General features: G+C 36.1%; 5 protein-coding genes across 10 annotated transcripts; 2 read left to right on the top strand and 3 right to left on the bottom strand.

Moving 5' to 3' along the window:
• Positions 1–2,295: 2,295 nt before the first annotated feature.
• Positions 2,296–7,223, bottom strand: lgals2a (lectin, galactoside-binding, soluble, 2a). Its single transcript, XM_079455603.1, has 4 exons — positions 7,104–7,223; positions 5,199–5,278; positions 4,940–5,111; positions 2,296–4,716 (listed from the first exon to the last, which is right to left on the bottom strand). Exons 1-4 carry the CDS (start codon positions 7,107–7,109, stop codon positions 4,570–4,572), a joined length of 405 nt encoding a protein of 134 aa, XP_079311729.1. The 5' UTR covers positions 7,110–7,223; the 3' UTR covers positions 2,296–4,569.
• A 968-nt stretch (positions 7,224–8,191) lies between these two features.
• LOC306893884 (protein-lysine N-methyltransferase EEF2KMT-like) lies at positions 8,192–18,925 on the top strand. 3 transcript variants are annotated; one of them, XM_079455990.1, is made up of 6 exons: positions 8,221–8,385; positions 8,469–8,531; positions 8,607–8,687; positions 9,224–9,325; positions 9,394–9,527; positions 18,781–18,925. In XM_079455990.1, the coding sequence occupies exons 1-6, from the start codon at positions 8,266–8,268 to the stop codon at positions 18,794–18,796; spliced, it is 516 nt and encodes a 171-aa protein (XP_079312116.1). In that variant the 5' UTR covers positions 8,221–8,265; the 3' UTR covers positions 18,797–18,925. The 3 variants fall into 3 exon arrangements, with proteins under 3 accessions (XP_079312115.1, XP_079312116.1, XP_079312114.1); XM_079455988.1 differs by lacking the exon at positions 18,781–18,925 and adding an exon at positions 9,620–9,827; XM_079455989.1 differs by lacking the exon at positions 18,781–18,925 and having other exon boundaries at positions 8,192–8,385; positions 9,394–10,397.
• LOC306893885 (beta-galactoside-binding lectin-like) lies at positions 10,379–14,932 on the bottom strand. The gene is made up of 4 exons (XM_079455991.1): positions 14,813–14,932; positions 12,905–12,984; positions 12,646–12,817; positions 10,379–12,422 (listed from the first exon to the last, which is right to left on the bottom strand). The coding sequence occupies exons 1-4, from the start codon at positions 14,816–14,818 to the stop codon at positions 12,276–12,278; spliced, it is 405 nt and encodes a 134-aa protein (XP_079312117.1). The 5' UTR covers positions 14,819–14,932; the 3' UTR covers positions 10,379–12,275.
• A 125-nt stretch (positions 18,926–19,050) lies between the features above and the next one.
• eef2kmt (eukaryotic elongation factor 2 lysine methyltransferase) lies at positions 19,051–21,264 on the top strand. The gene is made up of 8 exons (XM_079455987.1): positions 19,051–19,294; positions 19,377–19,439; positions 19,515–19,595; positions 20,132–20,233; positions 20,302–20,435; positions 20,528–20,769; positions 20,886–21,035; positions 21,121–21,264. The coding sequence occupies exons 1-8, from the start codon at positions 19,175–19,177 to the stop codon at positions 21,219–21,221; spliced, it is 993 nt and encodes a 330-aa protein (XP_079312113.1). The 5' UTR covers positions 19,051–19,174; the 3' UTR covers positions 21,222–21,264.
• Positions 20,763–24,212, bottom strand: alg1 (ALG1 chitobiosyldiphosphodolichol beta-mannosyltransferase). Of its 4 annotated transcripts, none has more exons than XM_079455985.1 (14): positions 23,852–24,152; positions 23,587–23,664; positions 23,396–23,499; positions 23,145–23,293; positions 22,952–23,041; positions 22,763–22,873; positions 22,527–22,648; positions 22,393–22,431; positions 22,239–22,298; positions 22,045–22,155; positions 21,828–21,942; positions 21,670–21,745; positions 21,432–21,582; positions 20,763–21,018 (listed from the first exon to the last, which is right to left on the bottom strand). In XM_079455985.1, the coding sequence occupies exons 1-13, from the start codon at positions 24,123–24,125 to the stop codon at positions 21,445–21,447; spliced, it is 1,467 nt and encodes a 488-aa protein (XP_079312111.1). In that variant the 5' UTR covers positions 24,126–24,152; the 3' UTR covers positions 20,763–21,018; positions 21,432–21,444. The 4 variants fall into 4 exon arrangements, with proteins under 4 accessions (XP_079312111.1, XP_079312109.1, XP_079312112.1 ...); XM_079455984.1 differs by lacking the exon at positions 20,763–21,018 and adding an exon at positions 21,087–21,333; XM_079455983.1 differs by lacking the exon at positions 20,763–21,018 and having other exon boundaries at positions 21,083–21,582; positions 23,852–24,212.

The raw sequence follows: 24,212 nt of genomic DNA, 5'->3' as shown, positions 1-24,212 counted from the left end.
CGGCTCACATCTGTCCTGTAAAAGGCTAAAGTTGTTCGAAACACATTCCATTTGGTGACGCTGGAATCACAGAATGATCCCTTTAAATGTGCACATGGAGAAAGGAAACTTAGCAAACTTAACATACCAATAAAAATGCTGCTTATAATTAATATTTGTGACATTATAATAATCATATTGGGTTATGTCAAATAAAAAGAAAGGTCATATAGGACAATTCCCTGCAAATGCCAACCTCAACACGAAAGGCTCTATATTCTTTACTCATCGATACTCCACCCAAAAATGAAAATCCTGTCATCGTTTACTCACCTTAGTTCGAGTTGTTCCAAATCTGTATAAATTTCTTTGTTCTGCTGAATACAGAAATATTTCTTTGGAAGAATGTTTAGACTTCCATAGTTGGAAAATATTCAATGGTAGTTCTCGAAAATGTTTTCTTTTGAGTTCAACAAAACAAATAAAATTACCCACTATGTAATTATGTAAGTAATTTTACCCACTATGTCAATGTGGGGCAAAAACTGTATGGTTATAAACATTCTTCCGAATATCTTTCTCTGTGTTCATCAGAACAAACTATTTTTTTGGAACAACTCAAATGTAAGTAAATGATGACAGAATTTTTAGGTGAAGTATCCCTTTATGGTTTTTAAAGCATTTTTCTAAGCATGATTTAGGTACAGCTTTCAGAACAGTCACACGCATAACATTTCAATAAAATAACTTTTATATGAAGAGCCATCCCTTCTCCAATTGTTGAGTATAGCCCCTGTATGTTCTCTCTCAAAAACGTATGTCCTTTTTGTCAAATCCATAACACTGGTATGCTTCTCAGATCCTAAATAGAAATCTTGTACACACAGGCTGATATTTTTCTGATTTATGGACTCTATCAATAGGATTTGGGAAAATGTAGACATGGAGGTTCAGAATACTGATAGTAATACATTATTTGGTTTAATTTTTTTTTTTTATTAAAAACGTCATATCCATGATGCTGGAATTGCCCTAAAACTTTTGGTACTTATTCCAGAGTGGCAATGAAAGTGAAAATACTAGAAATCAACTGACAGACGTTTGGCAGCAGCTTATGCAGATAATGCGACACACAGAACCATCACAGGAGATCTCCATTCAACATTATAAAAGTCCCAACCACATAACAAAAGTCTGAGTGTTCCTCCATAGAGAACACAAATTACTTATTAATGAGAGCTTTTATAGGTTATACAGAAACTACCTTATACTGTATCACAGTTCCTGGTAAATGCACAAAGGTAATTCTACAATACAAAACAAACATGGAACAAATGATGGGTGACTGCAATGGTGAGCCTATGTTTGCCTAATATAGTGCAAAATGTCTTATCATTCTGTGAAGCACATTAGACTTCATATAAAATGGTAAAATCTGAATGTATTTTATCTCTGTATGAGAAAAAGAAATCAACAAAATTAAAACAAGGTTCATACCTGTAGGCCTACTGTGAAACATCCAAATGCTGTAAACTTCTAATCAAAGACAAAACATGTCCATTGGGGCTTTTAGTCTGACGTGTGAACACCAAAATAAATGTAAGAGCTGTCCAAACAGAAAACAACTTGCACGGACATCTTTGCCTTTGTGTTGTCTCATACTGCACACAAGTAATGTTTTTAGTAAGGCATGTTTGTAAAATCACTTACATTTCCAAATTAAACTAAGGCCTAGTCCTGTTTTAAAATAATCCCTGTCTGGGAAACCACTCCATAAAGATTGTTGGATTCTTAACAGTAAACATTCCAAAAGTATTCTGTTGTGTGGTGGGTCAAACGCAAAGCAAGGGAAATGTGCCACCTGCTGTACCGGAGTTGCACCTGTGTTATATTTGACTGCTAAATGCTTCTCAGAGGTTCACAGAGTTGTAAAAAAAGTCTGTAAAGAGTTTACAAACTTGTTCATGTATGCAAATTGAATAATATCCAAGACACACATTTCTAGTAATTGTGCAGTTAATTTACATATTGTAATTTCGTAAAGTTTCGGGAAATTCTTCCTCTCCACAAATTTTGTCACTACCGAAACACAATAATATATAATTTTATAAAAATAATTATATTTACATATTAAGATTTTGGTTTAAATATATTTTTTAAATATATTTTTTGCTATTTAAAATAATGTTCCCAATGTACAATAACATTTACAATGTTAATAATAGGACTATTTCAAGTATAATTTGAGATTTGCTGTATTTTGCATCCAATTATTCTTTGTAAGGCATAAAATTTATCATACCGATTTCAAAGTTTAGGATTCATTAGTTTATGTATACATTGAACCAAACACTATCATAACATTGATCATTTAATATACTTTATTTTTGACAAAACATCCCATGTTTCGGTCGTGACACACGCATTTTCAGAAGTGATGGTAATGTTTTGGTAATGATCACAATATTCAATTTGCACAGCTGAATCAGAGTTTCAACATGTTATGTTAATATATATAGCTAACTACAAGCCCGTAGGCAGGGGGGGTTCGGGTGGTTCGAAAGAACCCCCCCTCACTTTTCAAAGCATCGGTGAAGATGCATCGCCTCTGAATGATGGGGGCATCAAAAAGCGCTCGTTAAAATACCAGCAGACAAAATAATCCAGCACAAATTTGGGCATAAAAAAGGGCACCAAAATGAAGTAATTGAACCTCATAATTAAATACAAAAGGAGGGAAAAAATCTGCAAAAATGTCCACTTTTTGAAAAAAGAACCTCCCCTTCCAATTGGCTGGCTACTGACCTGAACTAGATTGCACATTCCAACACACATAGCAGAGACACATCTTACAGTAAATATCAAATAGAAAACCGCTTATATCACTACTAAAACACATAAAATACTAATGATTTGCATAACCGTACAGAGTTTGATTCGTTTTCTCAAATACAAGATTAAGTGTTCCTTTTTCTCAATATCGAAAAAAAGTTTGTCACTACCGAGACAATGATACGGTCAATGTGATGCGTTTCTGCCGTGACAATTTTTGAATACTTTTGAGCCTTGTTCAAAGGTGCTTATCAGCACATGGTTTGCAAGCACAGTTCCCAACAAATGTACACACATAAAATAAAAGATTTATGGAAAAACGCCCAAAAAACTTTGTTTTGCAGATAAAATATGTTTGGTAGTGATGTACCTTAAAGTAACACACATTTTCAGACTTTTGAACACATTAACTTCTAAATGATGAGACCGATCTACTCACCATTAGTATAAGAGAGAGTGACACAGTAATATTTATTTATCAAAATGCTGGGGTGGGGCTAAAATCAGTCTTAGCCAATGGACTAAAACACGATTTTTTTAACTTCACCTAAAAAAAACATTTCTAAAACATTTCTAAAAAAATTTTGTTGAAATTTGGGGGTTTGGGACACAAATCTCCAAATTGAAAGTACCCAATAAATAATGATTTTATATATATTGCGCTTAGCTACTGATATTATGGTTTCGAAAGATGACAGAAGGATCCAAGCAGTGGTGTAGTCTTTACATAAAAGTGGTGTACTATCTTATACAAACATATTACCCACGACTCCAAATGGCCAAAAAAGATAGAAGTCTGTTTGTTTGTACTAGTCCGGCAATTACAGTTATGGATAATTTTTCACCTATGCTTTAATTATGAGGTTATAGCATTGGGTAAAACAGGGCTATGCCAGTACCGTTGACCACAATACAATATTTTTACAAAGCATCATGTTTTTAACACATCACATACACAATATTAAGTAAAAACATGCAAGATTTGACTCTGTAAAGAATTCAGATGTAACTAGCAACACTGCCATCTCTGTGTGAATGTGGGGAAGAAGTATTGGTTATTTTAAACGTAGAATAAAGGTAAACAACTGGATGAGAATACGGAGTAAGGATGAGCTTTTAAACAGCAGTTTGATTTCGTCGTGTGTTTTTTACGTCGTTATATTCTAAATGAGCTGTTTATACTGGAAGTGGAATAAATATATCTGCAATGTTATGAGTATGTTAAGAACCTGATGGAATATAAAGATTTGTTTCTCAAACCATCTAATGTAGCACCTGCACTAAAATGTTTAATCATCAACACAAAAATAGAGAAAAGATAAATGGGGCTGTGTTTATTGGTGAGAACATGGTTTTATTTGAATTGCTAATACCAATAGGTTTATGAGTGTGCTTTAGTAACAAATCAGGACAGATTATGTCGTATTGTAGGAAAACAAGAGAAAAGCAGGTAAAAAACTGTCTGAAAAACATCAACCACCTCCGACACTCAGGAGACTGTATTGGATGATGTTCTGTAGCTTGGCTCCATCTAGTGGTTGACAATGGTGTTACTACATCAGTATTTTTTCTAGTTTATGTTAATTCGTTATACACATGAAAGAAATGAGGGTAGGCCGAATGAGAAGACTTGAAAGATTACCGTCTCCACAGTGAGAAAAAATGGTAGCATAATACAGCTGAATAGATGATTTGTGACAGAAGATAAAGGACACATAAGTGGGCTTTATTAATCTAGTTCTCAATTTGGACTCTACTTTACTTTATTTCAATCCCATGGATCCTGACATCACCATCAAACTCCATGTACTTGTACTTTTCAGCGCCTACACGGTTAGGGAACTTAATCTCAGAGCCATCTGAAAGTGTCACATTGAATTCCTCATTGGTGAACGTTATTTTTATCTAGAAGAAGGAACAAAGTAAGCATGAACAAAATTTAATAATAATCCAATTTGAATATTACTCATCAAACTGACAAAAAAATGTTAAATGTAGAATCAGATGTTATTGGAATGGTTCATTCAAAATTTTATTTATTTCATTTTTCTTTTTACTTCTTTACTTTTTAAGTTTTCATTTAGATTAACCATTTGTGTAGAGAAATAAAAGTAAATTAAAGTCTTGCCTGAAACTGTTCGTTCAGATTAAAGGGAAAGGAGCCCGATCTTTTCTCCTCACCCCAGTTGCCACCCTGGTATGAATTGCACACTATAGTGCGGTGGTCACCATGGGCGTCAAAACGAGGGTTAAAGTGTATAGCGATTTCCTGAGGACTGTGACCAATGTTAACCGCGAACCTAAAAAAAACATCAAACGAGATTTCCGTTAGTTCTTTAAATAATTATTTTGCAAATAATAATATTGTTATAAAATAATCATCTTACTTTGTAGATTCAGCAGTGGGGACTCCTGTAGCCATAAGAGTCTGTCCCACTTTAAAGGACATGTTCTGCACGACCACACCCTGTTAAAGAGAGCCCAGACACAAACTATTTGAGATACACACTACTGGAATAGGAACATGTCTATTCACTTAAATTGAAATGTTATGGCTGGGCATGCTGCCTGTTTTTTTCTTAGAGACCTTAGAAAGAAGACTGTTATGATATAGCTGAAGGGAACAGAATAGGTCTGACAACACAGTAACATTTTCCTAAGTCCTTAGAAGGGAAAACCCTGCAAAGGCCAAGGCAGAGAGCCAGACCCAAACTTTCAAAAAGCTGCAGATGTGGCAAGATTCCCCTTCTCAGCAAGAAATAGACTAAAATAGTAGTTATTCCTCAATCATTAGACCTTTGAAAACTACTTTCCAGCAACTGAAGAGATTTGATATGTTGAGAAGTCGGGTCAGCAACTGCGACATCACAAACTAGATTATACAAAGCCTCTGTGTATGACTCAGAGCTGACCAAGGAAAGCAGATTAAAAATGCCGGAGGTGACAGGCAGTCAAACAAGAGAGAGAGTCAAAAAGGAAGAGAAACCATGACGTTTTTTCCTCAGAATATAAAAGGCCAGATGTGTTACAGAGGCGAATTCTTTCCACATTAGTCTGAAAATAACAATAATATTAAGCTCTTAGACAGAATCTGTTTCATAGGGAAACCACTTTTAGTACTATATACAGTAGAAGCATATTTCGGTGCTTCAGTGGTTCTTCAGCGGTGCTATATATAGAACCATACAGGGGCTTGACAGGCTCTTTATAAAGTTACTGTGCTATATACTATAAAGCACATCGGCCACCCCAGAGAACCTCTGAAGAACCACTGAAGCACCAAGATATGGTGCTATAGCACTAAAAGTGGTTCCCCAATAATTATGAGCAAAGGACCACTTTTAGTGCTATAGCACCTCTCAACAGTGTCCCCTGCATCACTCCCTCTTTCTATTTCACGCTCTCTTTGTTTCTGTTTAGACTGAAGACGACAACTGTGGGAAGCACAGTCATTAGTGAATAAATCACATTGCCTTTTCTGGGCTTAAAATTAAAGGTCTCCATTACCAAGTTACATTTTCTATGCCCCTGGGTACTGCACGGGTTCAAATCACTGCGCTGAAAAGCTTTGTAACCTATTACTGGAAGTCTTGAATCATCTGTACAATAGCAAATGATTTAACTTTAAACGAAGATGAATTATCCTAAAATGCGTATATCTTTTCGGTCCAGCTGTGAATCACAAGAACAGGGGGTATATGTATTGTGAAAAAGCTTGTGATTCACTTTTCTGTGATGTGATCATGCAGCTGCATTGCATCATGATAAAGATCACATAGATGCTTGTGAAATACTGTTAAGAAAATTTAAAACACAAGGATATTCAATTCAAGTATTGTGAAAAAAACAATGTGTGCAACTCTATGATTGATTGAAATTGATCTTTCTCTAAAGAGAGTAAACTAAATTATTGGGAAAAAACATTCAGTACTACCAACCCCTGCCTCCAATGTTGAAAACTACATTTCTTATTTCATGAGCACAACAGATGCAGGGGGACACACCCGTGAATTCGTGCACGTGGGGCGCTATAATAACTATTAATGGTCCAAACAGACGACATACTGAAATATCAGACGTCACATAAAACATAAATTCAACTGCATTCATCTGTAAATCGGTATAACAGCATCTGTAAAAGCTGACTGTGCTTGTTACGCGAATGCAGTAAACTAGAGATAGAGGGACTTTAAGACATACACCCTATGCGCTCATCTTACTAAAACCAAATCTTAAACAATGTGACATCTATAGTCAAAGTAAAAGCGTTAAAGTGTTAAAAATATACTCACGCTCATTGCTACGTCACTCTCAGATTCCAACAACGAACTGAAACAGGCGTCGAGAGAAAACTTGCGGTGTGTGGAGCGGTTCTTATGTCAACTGTGCGGCTGGAAGTGCCATCATTAGGTGACTGATATTGATCTCATCCAATCAGATTTCTTTGCGTATCTCTACTTTGACCAATTGCAAAATAGTTATGTGGACTTAAGAAATCTATTTCTAGTAACATACCAGTACTCTATAAATACTAACAACTTATTGAAACGGATGACTATAACCACAAAGAACAATGATAGGCTATTGAGAGCGGCAAGTAACTGAACGGTAGAATCTAGTTTTAAAAAATAAAGACAATTATGAAGAGGTTTTGTTTTAAGTGAACCCATTGTGGAATATTTAATGCTCATACGAATATGCCGTTTCTAATGGAAGCTAATGTTCTCTGTGCCAATATGTCCAAAAATTAACTTTGTGAACTTTTGATTATTTCTTATTACAGCTGTTCGTGGTAAACATGTTGACTTTTTAACCTGGTAGGCTACTATCAGCATAATTACCATTTGATGTATTTCTGGTCAGTGTGCTGCAATACTCGGTATTTCGAAGACTCGTGACACAGAGGCGTGATGGCACCAATTTCCGCAGCATCGCGAAACTGGCCGACAGGCATTTTTACCATGACAGTGAAGTTTGTTTATTGAGGTGATTACTTTTCCAAAGTTTTTAATATATTGTACTCTTTTTTTACAAATTACTCATTATACATGGTTTCTTATTTCCTTTCTTCACAGGCATTCTGTTACTTAACGTGTTGTGTAGGGATAATATGCAAAAACAGTCGAACGAGTATTGCCTCAGATCTTCTTTTGTAATCTTGTGACCGACATTCTTACGACAGCACTCTAAACGACTGCAAAAAAAATGAGTAAATTAAAGTTACAAACTGAAATACATTTAATTGACAGCGGAATTAAATAAAATCGTTTTTTCATCATCATCATCAAGAACGGCCAAATAGAAAACGCACAAATACCAGTAGGCAATAATACACAACCGAACCGCCAGGTGGCGCTAGAATCAAAACGTGTGGACTGACACGCACACGAAGAAATTAACTAAAAGATTCACACATGCGTCTTACTAACAAAGGCAACACGCCGACTGTGAAAGATGAACGATACACATCATGTATCAGCACAAAATACTATCTACAACACCAGAAAAGAGGTCACACAAATCTTTCAAGTCAACTTCTTCGCTATGTGTCTTTTAAAAACTTTTCCATGGGACGTAAGTACCCGACCCCCCCACTACATTAATAACATAGAAATAAGGTTTGAGGTGAACATTGTATCATAAATGATGTTTTATAGTTACTAGAAAGAGAACTTCAAAGCTCAAAGACTTCAGACGTCATCTTAGAGATTCTTGAGAAGGTAAATATACTTTTTGATTTAATAAAGTTTAGTGCGCATTGGTTTCGTTCATTCATTCATTTGTTTATTTTGCAGACCTGTTTAAATGCAGTTTGTCGCGAGAATCCTCCCTCTCTGAAATACAGGAGACGCTTCTTAACAGAATTGATAAAAAGGGTCTGCTCTGTTTTTTTTCTATCACAAAAATACTTGAGTATCTTACGTTACGTGGCACGTGCTATAATTTTCATGTAGATGTTAAAGGGATAGTTCACCCCAAAATTTTAATTCTGTCATTTACTCACCCTCGTGTTATTTCATACCTGTATAAATTGCTTTGCTCTGATGAACACAGAGAAATATATTTTGAAGAATGTTAGTAATTTTCAGTTCCGGGACATCATTGACTACCATAGCAGGGAAAATTAAATGGGAGTCAAAGGGGCCCCAGAACTGTTTATTTTCCTAAATTCTTCATAATATATAATTTTGTGTTTAACAGAACAAAACGAAAACAATCATTTTATTCCTACTATGGTCATGGGTGATGTTGCAGAACTGAAAATTGGAACATTCTTTCAAACATTTCTCTCTGGTTATCAAAACAAAGAAACGTATACCGTTTTGGAACAACCTGAGGGTGAGTAAATGACAGAACTTAAATTTTTGTGTGAACCCTTTAAGAATTAATTTTTATGAAAATTACATTTTAGCATGAGACGTTGGAAGCAGAGCCCCTGGATGCACTGTATGAAGCGCTGGGGGAGGTCATGTGCGCACAGGAAGTGGACACGTGCTACAAAACCTACCTATTGGTAAGGCATTGCAACTTAACATGACATTGATATCTTATAACAGTAAGATCAATGCAAAATCTTGACAGCCATCAGGAGATGCTGTTAGTCTAGAAGAGAACGTGGCTCATATCTCGGAGGGCACAACAGGTCTGGTTACCTGGGACGCTGCTTTATACCTGGCTGAATGGGCTTTGGAAAACTCCCATATTTTTAAAAACAAGTATGTAAGATCGTGCACATTTGAAGCAAACTTTGACTCTTACCGTTGTTTGTGCTTTGCATGGCATTGTGTTGATCCATCTGTGCCCGCAGGACTGTGCTTGAACTGGGCAGTGGGGTCGGACTAACAGGCATTGTTGTGTATCGATCGTTGAGTCCAACCAAATACATTTTCAGTGACTGCCATCCAACTATAAAAAAAGAAATAGAGGGAAATCTTTAAAGTACTTCCCCTGAATCCCCATTTTTGCTCTACTTTGGGAGAGTTAATCTATGTCGCCGCACTTTGAGGCTGGCAAACCTGTCAATGACCCTTTGGGGTTCAATTATTTCAAGCAACTCCTTCTCAATAGACATCACAGCTAGGTGCTGGAGTCTGCTTTGGCCTGTGGTCCTCCTGAGCCATGTATGGAGCCGACGCAAGGCACTAAAAGAGTTTCAGTGAAGGGAAAACAAATCTGAACTGTACCAGACTCACTGTTGCGCTTCAGAAAGAATGACTTCCTCTGACACTCTAGTCCAAACGCCAGGGCGATCACGTTTCCATGACGACTGACCAGCAAAGACGCACGTGACGTCATGTTTACATGACTCCAGACTGTTAAAATGAGTATCAAATGAACGATAAACTTTAACAACAGAGACACAGGTCCGCAGTTTAGTTGTTTTTGTTTCACGCTCTAGCAGTTAATAAACAGAACTGAATGCGTTTTGCGGATGAACATATTAACCGGCGCTACTTCTCTCCGTTTATGACCATGGACGAGTCACCCAGGTCCTGTGCTACTCCACAGCGGCGGAGACCAGCTGGACTAAAATAGTCCGCCCATGCATTGAACCAAACACTAGCATAACATTGATCATTTAATATACTTTATTTTTGACAAAACATCCCATGTTTCGGTCGTGACACACACATTTTCAGAAGTGATGGTAATGTTTTGGTAATGATCACAATATTCAATTTGCACAGCTGAATCAGAGTTTCAACATTTTATGTTAATACATGTAACTAACTATATTGCACATACGCATTCCAACACACATAGCAGAGACACATCTTACAGTAAATATCAAGTAGAAAACCGCTTATATCACTACTAAAACACATAAAATACTAATGATTTGCATAACTGTACAGAGTTTGGTTCGTTTTCTCAAATACAAGATTAAGTGTTCCTTTTTCTCAATATCGTAAAAAAGTTTGTCAATTTTTGATTACTTTTGAGCCTAGTTCAAAGGTGCTTATCAGCACATGGTTTGCAAGCACAGTTCCCAACAAATGAAAAATTTATGGAAAAACGCCCAAAAAACTTTGTTTTGAAGATAAAATATGTTTGGTAGTGATGTACCTTAAAGTAACACACATTTTCAGACTTTTGAACACATTTACTTCAAAATGATGAGACCGATCTACTCACCATTAGTATAAGAGAGAGTGACACAGTAATATTTATTTATCAAAATGCTGGGGTGGGGCTAAAATCAGTCTCAGCCAATGGACTAAAACATGATTTTTTTAACTTCACCTAAAAAAACATTTCTAAAACATTTCTAAAAAAATTTAGTTGAAATTTGGGGGTTTGGGACACAAATCTCCAAATTGAAAGTACCCAATAAATAATGATTTTATATATATTGCGCTTAGCTACTGATATTATGGTTTCGAAAGATGACAGAAGGATCCAAGCAGTGGTGTAGTCTTAACATAAAAGTGGTGTACTATCTTATACAAACATATTACCCACGACCCCAAATGGCCAAAAAAGATAGAAGTCTGTTTGTTTGTACTAGTCTGGCAATTACAGTTATTACATTTATGGATAATTTTTCACCTATGCTTTAATTATGAGGTTATAGCATTGGGTAAAACAGGGCTATGCCAGTACCGTTGACCACAATACAATATTTTTACAAAGCATCATGTTTTTAACACATCACATACACAATATTAAGTAAAAACATGCAAGATTTGACTCTGTAAAGAATTCAGATGTAACTAGCAACACTGCCATCTCTGTGTGAATGTGGGGAAGAAGTATTGGTTATTTTAAACATAGAATAAAGGTAAACAACTGGATGAGAATACGGAGTAAGGATGAGCTTTTAAACAGCAGTTTGATTTCGTTGTGTGTTTTTTACGTCGTTATATTCTAAATGAGCTGTTTATACTGGAAGTGGAATAAATATATCTGCAATGTTATGAGTATGTTAAGAACCTGATGGAATATAAAGATTTGTTTCTCAAACCATCTAATGTAGCACCTGCACTAAAATGTTTAATCATCAACACAAAAATAGAGAAAAGATAAATGGGGCTGTGTTTATTGGTGAGAACATGGTTTTATTTGAATTGCTAATACCAATAGGTTTATGAGTGTGCTTTAGTAACAAATCAGGACAGATTATGTCGTATTGTAGGAAAACAAGAGAAAAGCAGGTAAAAAACAGTCTGAAAAACATCAACCACCTCCGACACTCAGGAGACTGTATTGGATGATGTACTGGAGCTTGGCTCCATCTAGTGGTTGACAATGGTGTTACTACATCAGTATTTTTTCTAGTTTATGTTAATTCGTTATACACATGAAAGAAATGAGGGTAGGCCGAATGAGAAGACTTGAAAGATTACTGTCTCCACAGTGAGAAAAAAATGGTAGAATAATACAGCTGAATTGATGATTTGTGACAGAAGATAAAGGACATATAAGTGGGCTTTATTAATCTAGTTCTCACTTTGGACTCTACTTTACTTTATTTCAATCCCATTGATCCTGACATCACCATCAAACTCCATGTACTTGTACTTTTCAGCGCCTACACGGTTAGGGAACTTAATCTCAGAGCCATTTGAAAGTGTCACATTGAATTCCTCATTGGTGAACGTTATTTTTATCTAGAAGAAGGAACAAAGTAAGCATGAACAAAATTTAATAATAATCCAATTTGAATATTACTCATCAAACTGACAAAAAAATGTTAAATGTAGAATCAGATGTTATTGGAATGGTTCATTCAAATTTTTATTTATTTCATTTTTCTTTTTACTTCTTTACTTTTTAAGTTTTCATTTAGATTAATCATTTGTGTAGAGAAATAAAAGTAAATTAAAGTCTTGCCTGAAACTGTTCGTTCAGATTAAAGGGAAAGGAGCACGATCTTTTCTCCTCACCCCAGTTGCCACACTGGTATGAATTGCACACTATAGTGCGGTGGTCACCATGGGCGTCAAAACGAGGGTTAAAGTGTAGAGCGATTTTCTGAGGACTGTGACCAATGTTAACCGCGAACCTAAAAAAAACATCAAACGAGATTTCCGTTAGTTCTTTAAATAATTATTTTGCAAATAATAATATTGTTATAAAATAATCATCTTACCTTGTAGATTCAGCAGTGGGGACTCCTGTAATCATAAGAGTCTGTCCCACTTTAAAGGACATGTTCTGCACGACCAAACCCTGTTAAAGAGAGCCCAGACACAAACTATTTGAGATACACACTACTGGAATAGGAACATGTGTATTCACTTAAATTGAAATGTTATGGCTGGGCATGCTGCCTGTTTTTTTCTTAGAGACCTTAGAAAGAAGACTGTTATGATATAGCTGAAGGGAACAGAATAGGTCTGACAACACAGTAACATTTTCCTAAGTCCTTAGAAGGGAAAACCCTGCCAAGGCAGAGAGCCAGACCCAAACTTTCAAAAAGCTGCAGATGTGGCAAGATTCCCCTTCTCAGCAAGAAATAGACTAAAATAGTAGTTATTTCTCAATCATTAGACCTTTGAAAACTACTTTCCAGCAACTGAAGAGATTTGATATGTTGAAGTCGGGTCAGCAACTGCGACATCACAAACTAGATTATACAAAGCCTCTGTGTATGATTCAGAGCTGACCAAGGAAAGCAGATTTTTATAGCTGTTTTAAAAATGCCGGAGGTGACAGGCAGTCAAACAAGAGAGAGAGTCAAAAAGGAAGAGAAACCGTGACGTTTTTTCCTCAGAATATAAAAGGCCAGATGTGTTAGAGGCGAATTCTTTCCACATTAGTCTGAAAATAACTATAATATTAAGCTCTTAGACAGAATCTGTTTCATAGGGAAACCACTTTTAGTACTATATACAGTAGAAGCATATTTCGGTGCTTCAGTGGTTCTTCAGCGGTGCTATATATAGAACCATACAGGGGCTTGACAGGCTCTTTATAAAGTTACTGTGCTATATACTATAAAGCACATCGGCCACCCCAGAAAACCTCTGAAGAACCACTGAAGCACCAACATATGGTGCTATAGCACTAAAAGTGGTTCCCCAATAATTATGAGCAAAGGACCACTTTTAGTGCTATAGCACCTCTCAACAGTGTCCCCTGCATCACTCCCTCTTTCTATATCACGCTCTCTTCGTTTCTGTTTAGACTGAAGACGACAACTGTGGGAAGCACAGTCATTAGTGAATAAATCACATTGCCTTTTCTGGCCTTAAAATTAAAGGTCTCCATTACCAAGTTACATTTTCTATGCCCCTGGGTACTGCACGGGTTCAAATCACTACGCTGAACAGCTTTGTAACCTATTACTGGAAGTCTTGAATCATCTGTACAATAGCAAATGATTAAACTTTAAACGAAGATGAATTATCCAAAAATGCGTATATCTTTTCGGTCCAGCTGTGAATCACAAGAACAGGGGGTATATGTATTGTGAAAAAGCTTGTGATTCACTTTTCTGTGATGTGATCATGCAGCTGCATTGCATCATGATAAAGATCACTTAGATGCTTGTGAAAAACTGTTAAGAAAATTTAAAACACAAGGATATTCAATTCAAGTATTGTGAAAAAAACAATGTGTGCAACTCTATGATTGATTGAAATTGATCTTTCTCTAAAGAGAGTAAACTAAATTATTGGGAAAAAACATTCAGTACTACCAACCCCTGCCTCCAATGTTGAAAACTACATTTCTTATTTCATGAGCACAACAGATGCAGGGGGACACACCCGTGAATTCGTGCACGTGGGGCGCTATAATAACTATTAATGGTCCAAACAGACAACATACTGAAATATCAGACGTCACATAAAACATAAATTCAACTGATTCATCTGTAAATCGGTATAACAGCATCTGTAAAAGCTGACTGTGCTTGTTACGCGAATGCAGTAAACTAGAGATAGAGGGACTTTAAGACATACACCCTATGCGCTCATCTTACTAAAACCAAATCTGAAACAATGTGACATCTATAGTCAAAGTAAAAGCGTTAAAGTGTTAAAAATATACTCACGCTCATTGCTACGTCACTCTCAGATTCCAACAACGAACTGAAACAGGCGTCGAGTGAAAACTTGCGGTGTGTGGAGCGGTTCTTATGTCAACTGTGCGGCTGGAAGTGCCATCATTAGGTGACTGATATTGATCTCATCCAATCAGATTTCTTTGCGTATCTCTACTTTGACCAATTGCAAAATAGTTATGTGGATTTAAGAAATCTATTTCTAGTATACGGAAGAGGATTAGGGCCACTGGTGAAAAAAATATTTGAGTTCTGACTTTATTCTCAGAATTCTGACTTTAGTCTCAGAATTCTGACTTTAGTCTCAGAATTCTGACTTTAATCTCAGAATTCTGACTTTAATCTCAGAATTCTGACTTTATTCTCAGAATTCTGACTTTATTCTCAGAATTCTGTATTTAATCTCAAGACCAATTCTTTTAAGTCTGACCTAATTACAACCTTACATAATCTAAAAGTAAGGCTGGCAGTTTTTCAACACTATTGTTATTTTCCCAGTCTATACTATTTTGCATTAGCCATGTTTGCAAAATGTTGCATTATATGTCTTTCAGGTCTTTAAAGTTTAAATAATGCTGATTATTGTTAAAATACCTATTACCTAAATACCTAAAACCTATTTAATGATATCTTGTGATGTCATGTTGGAATTTTTATTCCTTCTCAACAGACAATGTCTGATACAAATTGTCTTTAAAGTTTACTTATTACTATCTGATTATTATGTGCTAAAATTGCAAATATGACTTTGTTACTGAAACAAAGTTTGATTAAGTCATCCAAATCCGGCAATGCAAGAATTGTGAGCAGCAAACTGATGGCTTTTAATTTGAATACATTTACTGTTTGATATTGCACATGCACTATACAATGCAGTCTGATAATTGTGCGTTCTTACATTACCTCGTGGATCAACACATTTGATACTAGCAATGCCAAATGGCTGTAGTTGTTTAGGAATCCATGTTCCAAATCCTCAGGTTCTCATTTTAATTATTATTTCTATTATTTATTTAGGTATTTCTTTGTTACTAAAAGCAATTCTGCCATATAGCTTTGCAGGTTGTCATAAGTATTAACACTTGCCTTAATTCTACACTACATGTATGATTTTGATTTTATGATATAACTTTTGCGGTAACAGACCCTGGTTGAATAGCCAATGTTGACCTGGGGTGTTAATGATCTTTTACATTAGGTTACTGTTGTAGAAGATGCATCGATAGAGGCTATACGAGACAATGTTAAGGATATATATTTTATTTTTTAAAGCATCAATATAAAATTGCATTCTTCATATACTGCATGTATTATGTAGAATTGGTCATGTGGTGTTCATGCACGTTTAGCTTGTGACCATCTCATTAGTTGAGATTTCTTTTAAAGCCTCTTTACTGTAAACATGTTAAATGTTACTTTTAATAGTCAAATGTTAACTAATGTTCTCTGTGCAAATATGTCCAAAAATTAACTTTGTGAACTTTTGATTATTTCTTATTACAGCTGTTCGTGGTAAACATGTTGACTTTTTCTCCAAAAGTCTCCAATAACATCAGAAAAAGTCGTTAGATTTGTCGCTAGTCGCTTTTTTGAAAATGTGTCGCTAGAGGGGTCTGAATACTCGCTAAATATAGCGACAAAGGCGCTAAGTTGGCAACACTGGTCAGTGTGCTGCAAAACTCGGTATTTCGAAGACTCGTGACACAGAGGCGTGATGGCGCCAATTTCCGCAGCATCGCGAAACTGGCCGACAGGCATTTTTACCATGACAGTGAAGTTTGTTTATTGAGGTGATTACTTTTCCAAAGTTTTTAAAAGGTTTTAATATATTGTACTCTTTTTTACAAATTACTCATTATACATGGTTTCTTGTTTCCTTTCTTCACAGGCATCTCAGAATTCTGACTTTATTCTCAGAATTCTGACTTTAATCTCAAGACCAATTCTTTTAAGTCTGACCTAATTACAACCTTACATAATCTAAAAGTAAGGCTGGCAGTTTTTCAACACTATTGTTATTTTCCCAGTCTATACTATTTTGCATTAGCCATGTTTGCAAAATGTTGCATTATATGTCTTTCAGGTCTTTAAAGTTTAAATAATGCTGATTATTGTTAAAATACCTATTACCTAAATACCTAAAACCTATTTAATGGTATCTTGTGATGTCATGTTGGAATTTTTATTCCTTCTCAACAGACAATGTCTGATACAAATTGTCTTTAAAGTTTACTTATTACTATCTGATTATTATGTGCTAAAATTGCAAATATGACTTTGTTACTGAAACAAAGTTTGATTAAGTCATCCAAATCCGGCAATGCAAGAATTGTGAGCAGCAAACTGATGGCTTTTAATTTGAATACATTTACTGTTTGATATTGCACATGCACTATACAATGCAGTCTGATAATTGTGCGTTCTTACATTACCTCGTGGATCAACACATTTGATACTAACAATGCCAAATGGCTGTAGTTGTTTAGGAATCCATGTTCCAAATCCTCAGGTTCTCATTTTAATTATTATTTCTATTATTTATTTAGGTATTTCTTTGTTACTAAAAGCAATTCTGCCATATAGCTTTGCAGGTTGTCATAAGTATTAACACTTGCCTTAATTCTACACTACATGTATGATTTTGATTTTATGATATAACTTTTGCGGTAACAGACCCTGGTTGAATAGCCAATGTTGACCTGGGGTGTTAATGATCTTTTACATTAGGTTACTGTTGTAGAAGATGCATCGATAGAGGCTATACGAGACAATGTTAAGGATATATATTTTATTTTTTAAAGCATCAATATAAAATTGCATGCTTCATATACTGCATGTATTATGTAGAATTGGTCATGTGGTGTTCATGCACGTTTAGCTTGTGACCATCTCATTAGTTGAGATTTCTTTTAAAGCCTCTTTACTGTAAACATGTTAAATGTTACTTTTAATAATCAAATGTTAGTTTAAAAAGTCAAGTCATTCTGGTTATATGCACTTTACAGACCAAGCTTTGTGGTTATGAGATTTAACCATCTTATTATTGTATTACCAATAAAATGTTTAATATGAAGTTTTAATGTTAATAAAATGTTACTTTTTCACATTTGTATTCAGGTATTCAATTGAATGTTGATGAAGCTCTCTTTCCATATGGGTAAAAGTGATGTGGTACATGAGGTTTAAAATACAGTTCAAGAATATTAGTGTTAAAGTGTTTATTAGTCATTCATATGACACAAGGTAAAGTCAGAATTCTGAGAATAAAGTCAGAATTCTGAGAATAAAGTCAGAATTCTGAGAATAAAGTCAGAATTCTGAGAATAAAGTCAGAACTCAAATATTTTTTTCACCAGTGGCCCTAATACTCTTCCGTACCTACTATTGAGAGCGGCAAGTAACTGATCTAGTTTTAAAAAATAAAGACAATTATGAAGAGGTTATGTTTTAAGTGAACACATTGTGGAATATTTAATGCTCATACGAATATGCCGTTTCTAATGGAAACTAATGTTCTCTGTGCATATATGTCCAAAAATTAACTTTGTGAACTTTTGATTATTTCTTATTACAGCTGTTCGTGGTAAACATGTTGACTTTTTCTCCAAAAGTCTCCAATAACATCAGAAAAAGTCGTTAGATTTGTCGCTAGTCGCTTTTTTGAAAATGTGTCGCTAGAGGGGTCTGAATACTCGCTAAATATAGCGACAAAGGCGCTAAGTTGGCAACACTGGTCAGTGTGCTGCAATACTCGGTATTTCGAAGACTCGTGACACAGAGGCGTGATGGCGCCAATTTCCGCAGCATCGCGAAACTGGCCGACAGGCATTTTTACCATGACAGTGAAGTTTGTTTATTGAGGTGATTACTTTTCCAAAGTTTTTAAAAGGTTTTAATATATTGTACTCTTTTTTACAAATTACTCATTATACATGGTTTCTTGTTTCCTTTCTTCACAGGCATTCTGTTACTTAACGTGTTGCGTAGGGATAATATGCAAAAACAGTCGAACGAGTATTGGCTCAGATCTTCTTCTCATTTTGTAATGTTGTGTAATATAGTGACCGACATTCTTACGACAGCACCCTGAACGACTGCAAAAAAATGAGTAAATTAAAGTTACAAACTGAAATACATTTCATTGACAGCGGAATTAAATCAAATAGTAGTTTTTTCATCATCATCAAGAACGGCCAGCCAGAAAACGCACAAATACCAGTAGGCAATAATACACAACCGACCCGCCAGGTGGCGCTACAATCAAAACGTGTGGACTGACACGCACACGAAGAAATTAACTTAAAAATTCACACATGCGTCTTACTAACAAAGGCAACACGCCGACTGTGAAAGATGAACGATACACATCATGTATCAGAACAAAATACTATCTACAACACCAGAAAAGAGGTCACACAAATCTTTCAAGTCAACTTCTTCGCTATGTGTCTTTTAAAAACTTTTCCATGGGACGTAAGTACCCGACTCCCCACTACATTAATAACATAGAAATAAGGTTTGAGGTGAGCATTGTATCATAAATGATGTTTTATAGTTACTAGAAAGAGAACTTCAAAGCTCAAAGACTTCGGACGTCATCTTAGAGATTCTTGAGAAGGTAAATATACTTTTTGATTTAATAAAGTGTAGTGCGCATTGGTTTCGTTCATTCATTCATTTGTTTATTTTGCAGACCTGTTTAAATGCAGTTTGTCGCGAGAATCCTCCCTCTCTGAAATACAGGAGACGCTTCTTAACAGAATTGATAAAAAGGGTCTGCTCTGTTTTTTTTCTATCACAAAAATACTTGAGTATCTTACGTTACGTGGCACGTGCTATAATTTTCATGTAGATGTTAAAGGGATAGTTCACCCCAAAATTTTAATTCTGTCATTTACTCACCCTCGTGTTATTTCATACCTGTATAAATTGCTTTGCTCTGATGAACACAGAGAAAGATATTTTGAAGAATGTTAGTAATTTTCAGTTCCGGGACATCATTGACTACCATAGCAGGAAAAATTAAATGGGAGTCAAAGGGGCCCCAGAACTGTTTATCTTCCTAAATTCTTCATAATATATAATTTTGTGTTTAACAGAACAAAACGAATACAATCATTTTATTCCTACTATGGTCATGGGTGATGTTGCAGAACTGAAAATTGGAACATTCTTCCAAACATTTCTCTCTGGTTATCAAAACAAAGAAACGTATACCGTTTTGGAACAACCTGAGGGTGAGTAAATGACAGAACTTAAATTTTTGTGTGAACCCTTTAAGAATTAATTTTTATGAAAATTACATTTTAGCATGAGACGTTGGAAGCAGAGCCCCTGGATGCACTGTACGAAGCGCTGGGGGAGGTCATGTGCGCACAGGAAGTGGACACGTGCTACAAAACCTACCTATTGGTAAGGCATTGCAACTTAACATGACATTGATATCTTATAACAGAAAGATCAATGCAAAATCTTGACAGCCATCAGGAGATGCTGTTAGTCTAGAAGAGAACGTGGCTCATATCTCGGAGGGCACAACAGGTCTGGTTACCTGGGACGCTGCTTTATACCTGGCTGAATGGGCTTTGGAAAACTCCCATATTTTTAAAAACAAGTATGTAAGATCGTGCACATTTGAAGCAAACTTTGACTCTTACCGTTGTTTGTGCTTTGCATGGCATTGTGTTGATCCATCTGTGCCCGCAGGACTGTGCTTGAACTGGGCAGTGGGGTCGGACTAACAGGCATTGTTGTGTATCGATCGTTGAGTCCAACCAAATACATTTTCAGTGACTGCCATCCAACTGTGCTTCAGCGGCTGAGGGTCAATGTCACAAACTGCATAACTAACTGCAACAGCATGCTAGTGTGTGTGGAACAACTGGACTGGCAAAACGTAACTGACGAGCAGCTGCAAAGAATTCACGCCGACACCATCATTGCTGCAGGTGATGTTTAGAAAATAAATGCACACACTAACCTAAGTGTTTTTCTAAATTGTCTATTAAAAAATGTAGAGAAAAAAAGTTGTATTGGTTCCAATAACTGTCTGTTTTGTCATCAGATGTGGTGTATGATCCTGATATTATAAGTGGTTTGGTGAAATTGCTGGCAAGGTTTTTCAGCTACAAGTTTCAAGAAAGCCATCCTGATGTTTACATTGTATCCACTGTTCGCAACCCCAAGACATATGACTGCTTCAAGACAGAATTAGGTAGGATTCATATCAGTATTCTATACCATATCAATACTAATTTTGTTAATTCCTAGAATAACACAATTGTTATTTTTATTCACAGAAAAGGCTGGACTAAAACATGACATTATTAAAGATGCTGTCCCTCAAGTATTTGCATACAACCGAGTCTCCACATTAGAAATGATCAAAATACATGCATAATAAAACCTTCATCTTTTTATATTAAAGTATTTATTTACATATTTACATAGTGTGCTTTAATTCTCATGTTCAAGTCTTTCCCAATGGCATTACTGGAATGCTGATTGTCCCACTATGAGGACAGCTTAGAATTATTTACCCTGTGTAAATACCTGACAGTAACTTTCCATTAAAAATATTCAAGAGGCTGTTTCACAAGCCCATCAATACCTTCTGCTGAAAATCAGTCACAGTGCTCTTTAATGAGAGGCAGGACGTTACGGTCCCAGTTCTCATCCCAGCGCTGCTGCCCGCTTTCCCTTAGATTCTTCCTGAAGCGGAAAAGTTTACCCTGTTGACTGGGGAAGTTTGAAAACAGAAGCTAAAACGATACAACATGGCAGAATTAGCTATGCACAAAATCAAATAGGTCACATTTATTAATCTTATAAAGTCAGATATATCCCACCTTTAGCTGTTCGGACAGCTCACTAGAGTCTTTAAAAACAAGCCCGTTTTCTTCATGTTTCACTAACTCTTGCAAACTAAAAAAAAACATCAGTAACTACATCTCATCCCTGAATGAGACTTAATGCATGGACAGAAACACAGATCTCATAGTCTTACCACTGAAAATGTATGGCACAGACTGGCAAACAACATCCGAACATATCAACCACTTTCATAGGAAGATCCAAACCGCTGGAGGATTTGTGCAAGCAGACCCCAAGATCAGCAGAGCCTGTGGTGAAACACCAGAAAACGGCACGCTCAGGTAAATATCTACACTTAGCAAAATGTGAAAATCTGGTCTGTGAAACATATGTTAGTTTGGTTCTCTCACCGAGTAAAACAGGATAGTCCTCTGCTTCCAGCCATGGAGTGCAAATCTTGACATGTTTAAATACCTTAGAATCAATCAGCTTCTTGTAATACTCCTTCTGAGGACCTTTACCTGTTTCAACACACCAAAGTCTTTAAACGACACCAAATGCAGCTCCGATGTATAGTTTATTTCTTAGACTCTGTGTTGTGTACCTGTAATTACACAGACCAATGATGGAAGTTTGTCTCCGGCCTCAACAAACTTCTCATAGTCTATTGGAGAAAGAAGGAAATCAAATATTAGTCTAATACATTCTGAAACCTAAAAGATGACATTTATGTGTACAGAGAGTAGATCAAATATAACCTGTAAGTGCTTGTAAAAGAATTGAGAAATCTTCATCCTCTGTTGAAAGAACATGATGAAGAATTATGACGTTTTAATAAAAAATTGAATGACAGTATTATTACAGCTCAGTTTGGAACCCGTACAATACTGACCAGTCCAGCTGGTGCTGCTGATAAGTAAAGCAGGTCGGCCAGCAGAGGGCGTCACACCTCCTGTTTGAGTATTACGCTCTGTGAAAGCTGTTATTTCCATATGCTCCTTAGTGACCTCAGAACTGCAAAATCACACTTTCATGTTATAATCTCATAAGTATATGAGTAATAATTATGCCATGACAAAGACCTTATGTGTGAAACTGCACATAATGAAAGCAAACGGCTGGACCAACCTTGGCCTAAATGGTGAATATACACTTGCCATTCTGACAAACAGCTCATGTTGAAGCTTTATAGGTGTTTCTCTAAATATTGAGGGTGGCTTGTCATATAAAGTGGTTGCCCTGCAATTGAAACAATGAATTAACTGGCCTTCAAATAAAAAAATATTGTTTGGTTTAAAAAAATTATTGAAAACACACTCAATATTCCAGTTCTTCTTAAGATCTTCCCTCATCGCATTAGTAACACATAGGTTGTGATCCGAGAAACAACCAAAGAGCTTCTCATACCTACCAACAACAAAGTTGAAAAAATTTACATGGTTCCAAAATACCACCACTTATAACAAGCACACCCATTATTTATGTATAAAGTTTAAAAAACGTTGCTTACCATTTCGCTATCTTAACAACAGGATGATTCTCTCCATGAGTGAGGGCCATTATGGTGTATCCGTAGTTGTGCCAGTCTATGATAAACTGGTTTCCCCTGAAACGACTCACCAGCCATGCCACTGCTATAGCTGGCAGTCCAGGGGGGTTCTGCAAGAGGCCAAAAACATGAAGAAAAATAAATCTGATATATTATCTACATAAAATATATAGAAAAGACTTTGCATCAAGCTTAACAGAGAAGAAGGATACCTGCATAAGAATATAGCCCTGGTCATCAATCTTCATCAACACATAGAATAGTTGAATAGACTGCAGTATCACCTTTGAGACATATCTGAAGATTTTAGGTCCAACTGAAAAGGCAAGAGGCAGATGTCTCTTTATTGTGTTGTTAATGTGCATCAACTTTTCACAAACTTCGTGTTTCTTCAAGTTTATACCTCTGAGCCCCATTAGTTCCGAAATGGGAAGTATGTCTATTCTATCATCCTCCAGAATGTCTTGGTGAGGTTTAGTACCTATGTGGACACAATACGAGCATTAGAGATGCAAACACAAACTCTCACCTGTATCCATTCTGCATAATGTACAGTTGAGCCTGTAGTTACAGTTGTATGCATTGTTTATAATATGGGGGGCTGTGAGATAACAGAAATGTGAATATCATAATTTAAACGGAGAATGATGTAATTGATAGAAACATACCAAGAAAGCCAATAACAGTGACATTGTATCCGTGTCGGCTAAGAGAGAGCGCTTGATACTGCATGCGAGGACTGCGCCCTATATCTCCCAACACCAACACGCAAACGTTCAAATGCGCAAGTTCATCTCGTCCCTTTAATCCACTAGCTAGTATAAAAATAAGCACAACTACGGCGACTGGGAGAAGAGCCCACGATAAGCTCAAACCCGATAAAAGCCCCAAAAGAACCAATGAAACAGTCACAACGGCCACTGCCGCATTGGCATCCGCCATTATGTTTTCTGTCCTTCCTTCTTCTGCTTCTTCTTTGGCTTTATGGCAGCACCCACTTTAAAGGTGCATTATCGCCACCTATGTGTC

The sequence above is a fragment of the Barbatula barbatula genome (genome assembly GCF_947034865.1).
Source record: "Barbatula barbatula genome assembly, chromosome: 5".
In the NCBI taxonomy this organism is placed as follows: Eukaryota; Metazoa; Chordata; class Actinopteri; order Cypriniformes; family Nemacheilidae; genus Barbatula; species Barbatula barbatula.
Note: the sequence above shows the minus strand (reverse complement) of the source record. Positions and strands in the feature narration are given on the sequence as shown.